General features: G+C 37.1%; 1 protein-coding gene across 1 annotated transcript; it reads left to right on the forward strand.

The window, feature by feature from the left end:
- Positions 1-660: 660 nt before the first annotated feature.
- LOC109222452 (protein usf-like) lies at positions 661-4,620 on the forward strand. The gene is made up of 4 exons (XM_019386813.1): positions 661-809; positions 919-1,048; positions 3,045-3,236; positions 4,201-4,620. The coding sequence occupies exons 1-4, from the start codon at positions 661-663 to the stop codon at positions 4,408-4,410; spliced, it is 681 nt and encodes a 226-aa protein (XP_019242358.1). The 3' UTR covers positions 4,411-4,620.
- Positions 4,621-5,315: the final 695 nt, after the last annotated feature.

The raw sequence follows: 5,315 nt of genomic DNA on the forward strand, positions 1-5,315 counted from the left end.
ATTGCAAGTTAATAGAAGTTCAAAACCTTCTTCTAGATCTTAGTTCCTAAAAAAAACCAAAAACAAACAAATCCAGTAGATAAATCCAAAAATATACTGTTTTATTCAATTTCCTAGCTAATCTCTAGTTTTAGTAGCTGATTTGCATTTCCTAGTTCCGTTCCTGGTAATTTGCAGTTTCAGAAGAGTTTCTGGTTGATTTCGAGTTGAGTTTGGGTTTAGATAAGCTGGTTTGGTTGAGTGTTGGTCTGTGAAAGTTCAGAAGATATTTGGGTGTCATTTTCGAGTTCAATTTTGTGTTGTTCNTCAAAGTCCAGCGAGGCAAAAAGCAATAGGTGATTTCTTCCCATTTGCTCGGGCCTTGGTGGGTAGAGTTAGCTGGTACTAGCCTGGTGGGAGGTAGCAGGTATCTGGTCGATTTAGTCGCGGTGAGCACAAGTTGTCCCTGACACCATAGTTATTTAAAAAAAAGAGCTCATCTGTGTAATGATATTCGAGATGTCTTTGATGTCTCTTTGTTCTGACCTGCTATATCTTTATCTCACTTGATTTTCACTTACTAGAAGGCCTGAACTGGAGACGAGATTTGTTTCTTAGCCTGGCCTGTAGAGTGGAAAATATTCTTTCTTCTTATTGCTGATTCATTTGAGTGATCTTATCATGCAGACATTTGATGCATATGTAATCGGAAAGGATGATGCCCCTGGAATCGTTGTGCTTCAGGAGTGGTGGGGTGTTGATTTTGAGATTAAAAACCATGCTCAGAAAATTTCTCAATTTGATTCTGGTTACAAGGCACTTATCCCTGAGTAAGACTCCTTTTCTTGCACATGAACTTTCACTTGATGAATGTCATATCACATTGTAGCTGATGGTTAATGTGAATTTTTTTTATTTTTCTTTTTTATGCGATTTCAGTTTGTACCATGGAAAAGTTGGGTTAGATGTTGCAGAAGCACAACATCTGATGGATGGTCTTGATTGGCAAGGCGCTGTCAAAGATATTCAGGCTTCAGTTAACTGGCTTAAGTCAAACGGTTCCAACAAGGTACTAGGTGTTTATTCTACAGTCAAATGTTGTCAACCAAGATGGTCTGACATGAAGCTATTGGTTCATGCACCTGTTTAGTTTCTCAGATGTCGAGAGCTGTGAATGTTTTAGAGTGTAAAGTTTGACTAATTAGATGGACACCATTTAGAGACAGTAATATTGTCTGGAGTAGCTGGACTATAAGTTTAAAGTTGCATCTGTGCGTGGTGTTGATAATTCTTTTTGATACAGGATAGTACTCCTTTATTATACACGGTTGAAGTTCACAATTTGTCCCTTCTTATAAATGGTAGCTAGCTATGTGCTGGCAACTTATCTGATTGCACCTCCAATTGGAATTTTGTCAAAAAAAGAATAAGGAAATAAGTATTGTTAATTGATGTGATTTGATGTTGGTACACACAGGTTCTGCCAGTGTAATTCCTCAACTAGTTCTTATGTTTAAAATCTTCTCCTTATTCCACTCTCTTTAATCCTTGAACATTAACAAGGAAACAACCTATAGTTACTTAAAAGCAAAGAAGATATGACTTATTTGACCATATATTTAGATGTTTCCCTGTGAAACTTAATTTCAGTTGTTTCTAGGTAAGCAGTTTAGTTCTCCTGCAACATAGTTTGAATGCCTCTATACTTTGGAGTTTGGATTACTGAGTTCGATATACTCTTCGTCCAAAGTGAATTGTGTCATTCCTTTTGACCTATCTCAAGGTAATTAGAATATTTTCTGGGGATATTTTATAATTTGTCCTCCATTTCCGTTTGGTGAATGAAGCTCAGCAATTACATACAACCTATTTTACTCTGTTCACCTTTAATCCTAAATTATGCCTACCAAATTTCAAATGGCAGTACGACTTTGCTTCCTAACTATATTTGAAAGAGCATACTTTATAAAGAAACTTGCCAAATTGATCAAAATTCTCACTGAGGAATCAATCTGAGTTGGGAGCTTGAAGGAGTCTGCCAAGTAACCACTGAAACCTTTCCTTGTTTATTTTCAATGAAAACCACCAAATATTATTATCTCTCTTTCGCAAGCTTCCATTTTCATGTTTAACCCTTGTTTCTCTCATACCATCAATCTCTCTCAAGCATGTCAATCCCTCTCTTCTAGTTTCTCTTGTGCTCTCCTACCCCAGAATATGCTGAATGACCCTCCTTCAGCGACAATCTTCAAAAAGTCTAGCTGGTTGCTAAGTGTCAATTGGTCGCTAATTGACAACATATTAAACTGCTAAAATGAAATATTTCAAAGCTAGTCCACTCATCATCTCTGATGAGTAACATGGTCAGCTTAGACCTCCATGTTCAACCATGTATTAGCTTTTGTTAGATAATAAAGTGAGGCAATCTTGTAGTGGTGTCTTTCACGAAGAACCAAGAGTGTTTGACACATAAACTGACTTTTTTCCTTATGATATAGCTATAGAACATTCTTCATTTTAGTGAAATTAATTGGAGGTTATGTTGTCGTAAGAGACAATAAGTAGCTTCTTGGAGGAAAAGGAGATTCCTTATTGCCAAAGTAGTGACATGCATTATGAAAATATAAAATAGTTCTAGTAGTATTTACGTTAAATATCCCTAGTAATTTTTGTCCCCTTATCTAACCAAAGATGTGAAGTCAACGCTCTTCTCTTTTCCACTTTTCTCCCTTCCTCTGTTCTTTTCTTAAGTCCGTGCATACCAAAAAGCTTGCCAAATGATGCACTGATTTGCCAAATCATGCTATAATTTTAAGCATGATATGTTGTAAACCATTTTTTTTGTTTCCTGGGGTTTTCCTTAAGTTCTTAAGCATACTCTGTCTTGTTGGTTTTCATCGAACTGCTTACTTTATAGCATGCATTGTGTGGAATTCAGCAAGTGGTGCTTCTAATTCTTTTACCTGATTATACGTTTGATGAGTTCTGTAGATTGATAGAGTTATCAACATTGTTTAACTGTTTTTGTCATGTGAGTGCTTATGATTTACAAATATGTGTATTAGGTTGGTGTTACTGGATACTGCATGGGTGGTGCTCTTGCCATTGCAAGTTCTGTTCTGGTCCCAGGTGTCGATGCAGTTGTAGCCTTCTATGGAGTTCCTTCACCAGAACTTGCTGATCCTATTAATGCTAAGGCACCTGTGCAGGCACATTTTGGGGAAGATGATGGTTTTGTTGGATTTTCAGATGTAAAGGTATATCCAACTAAAAACAGTTTCTTCTTTAAAGCTTACTGTGGTTGTTGGCTTGTTGCCTCTTTGGCTTCTATTATCTGCATGATCCTGTTTTCATGTCATGATCATGAAGCATTATTATACTGTGTCATAGTGAGTTTTGAACAATCAGTTAATTTCTTCAACTATTTACTAATTTAGTCTATCCTGCTTTCTATGGTCCTGTTTGGCGTTGCGCTTACCATGGTGCATGGTTATTGCAACTATTTATGGGATATTGGGAGGGGTTGGCGGCTAAAGGCATGGTTGTCTATCATTACTCATGTTATTGCACCACTATGTTGATACAGACATCTATGCGAGTATTATGGCCTTTTTTCTATTATCATCAGAGAGTTGTGAGTTGCTTTTGATTTCATGTAGGTTCTCCAAGACCCACAAAAAAAGAGGGTTTAAGACAGAAGTAAACAGGAAAACTTAAACGAGGTTCCAGTATATCAGATTAATTTCTTTTGGGTTTAAAGAATAGTGTATTCTCATTGATTGATGTAAAAAAGGAATGATATGAAAAATAGGAGAACACATAAGAAAAGGAAAGATATGAAAAATCGAAGAACACATAAACAAATGAGAGGGTTTCCTTCCTGAGTTAGTTCTTACTTCTTAGATAGCTAGAGCAATGAGCTCTTGTGCGTGAGTACAGATACAACAACAACAACTACCCAGTATAGTCCCACAAAGTGGGGTCTGGTTGAGCGTGAGTACAGATGTGTTGCAATATTAGGGTCATTCTGGTTTTAACTCCAGTTGGATGTTATCTACTGTAGTTTAGCTGGTCACTGAACGTGGTATTGACCATCTTGAGCTGAACACTTATCTTTCCTCATTTAATGACGATATGTAATTTGGACAGCAAATATACATACAGTTCATGTGAATGCGAGTACAATTTGTAAATTTAACTTATCTTTGATATGATTTCTAGACTGGGAAAGCTCTAGAGGAAAAACTGAAGACATCAGGAGTTCCACATGAGGTTTACTTCTATCCACAGACTGGACATGCATTCATGAACAAGTCGCCGGAGGGTGTTGAGAGGAGGAAGAAAATGGGGATGCCTGATGTAGAAGATGCTGCTGTCGAGCAAGCTTGGACCCGCTTCCGGTCATGGATGAGCCGCTTCTTGTCTGCCTAAGCTGTGGTACTTGTTTTCTGATTCTATTGTAGGTTGTGCCTTCTCAATAAGTTGATGTGTTTTGATGCTCCAGAATGTTTCCTGGATGCTTGCTTTTGGAACTCGGTTCCTACGGTTCACATTTAAAACTAAGTATTCTGGAGATCGGATATACGTGTTGTCTATAGGGATCTTTGGGGTATTCCATATTAGTGCACTTTGTTACTCTGACCAGGAAAACAAGTATTGTGCATTGAAAAAGAAGCTCGGTTTCTTATTGTGGTTCATTTTTTTCAAGTCAACTTTATATGAAGTCCGAGTTCCGTGTATTATAGGCTAGGTGGTGGTATATTGAAAGGACAGTCGAATCAATTGTAAGTTATTCATAAAATAGAATAATGGCTGAATATACATACATAATTAGAAACTACAGTTGCTTTTTAGCTTAGACAGACGTTCCAATACTTCATTTTAACCCTATATCCGAAAACCACAACCGAATTAAGTCGAATTATTGGAACTTGTTGCCTAATGGAAAAAGCTAAACAAAAAATCAATTTGCTGCAAATTTTAGTGGTCGTGCACGGCGGCGACGTAGCACCGATATTGCAGAAGTTCTGCTGCAACCAATTGGTGGCTGATAAGTATACATTCTTGGAAGAGTGTATCTTATTGGCAGCTGATGCGTATTCGACTCGATTGGTGTGCACACCACAGACATTTTTCTTAACTCTAGGAAAATCGTATACTTGGAAAACTTGTAAATACTGAGTTATTTACTAAAAAAATAAAAATTAATTCTCATTTAATATTTTTTTTCTCCTTTCTTTAGTGGTGCACCCATATGCAAGAAATCTTAGATGCGTCTCGTAAACCACAATTTTTCTTTCCAACAGACCGCGGTAATAATTTTCGAAGTTTGTAAC

This window comes from Nicotiana attenuata, unplaced genomic scaffold (assembly GCF_001879085.1).
Source record: "Nicotiana attenuata strain UT unplaced genomic scaffold, NIATTr2, whole genome shotgun sequence".
Classification (NCBI taxonomy): domain Eukaryota; kingdom Viridiplantae; phylum Streptophyta; class Magnoliopsida; order Solanales; family Solanaceae; genus Nicotiana; species Nicotiana attenuata.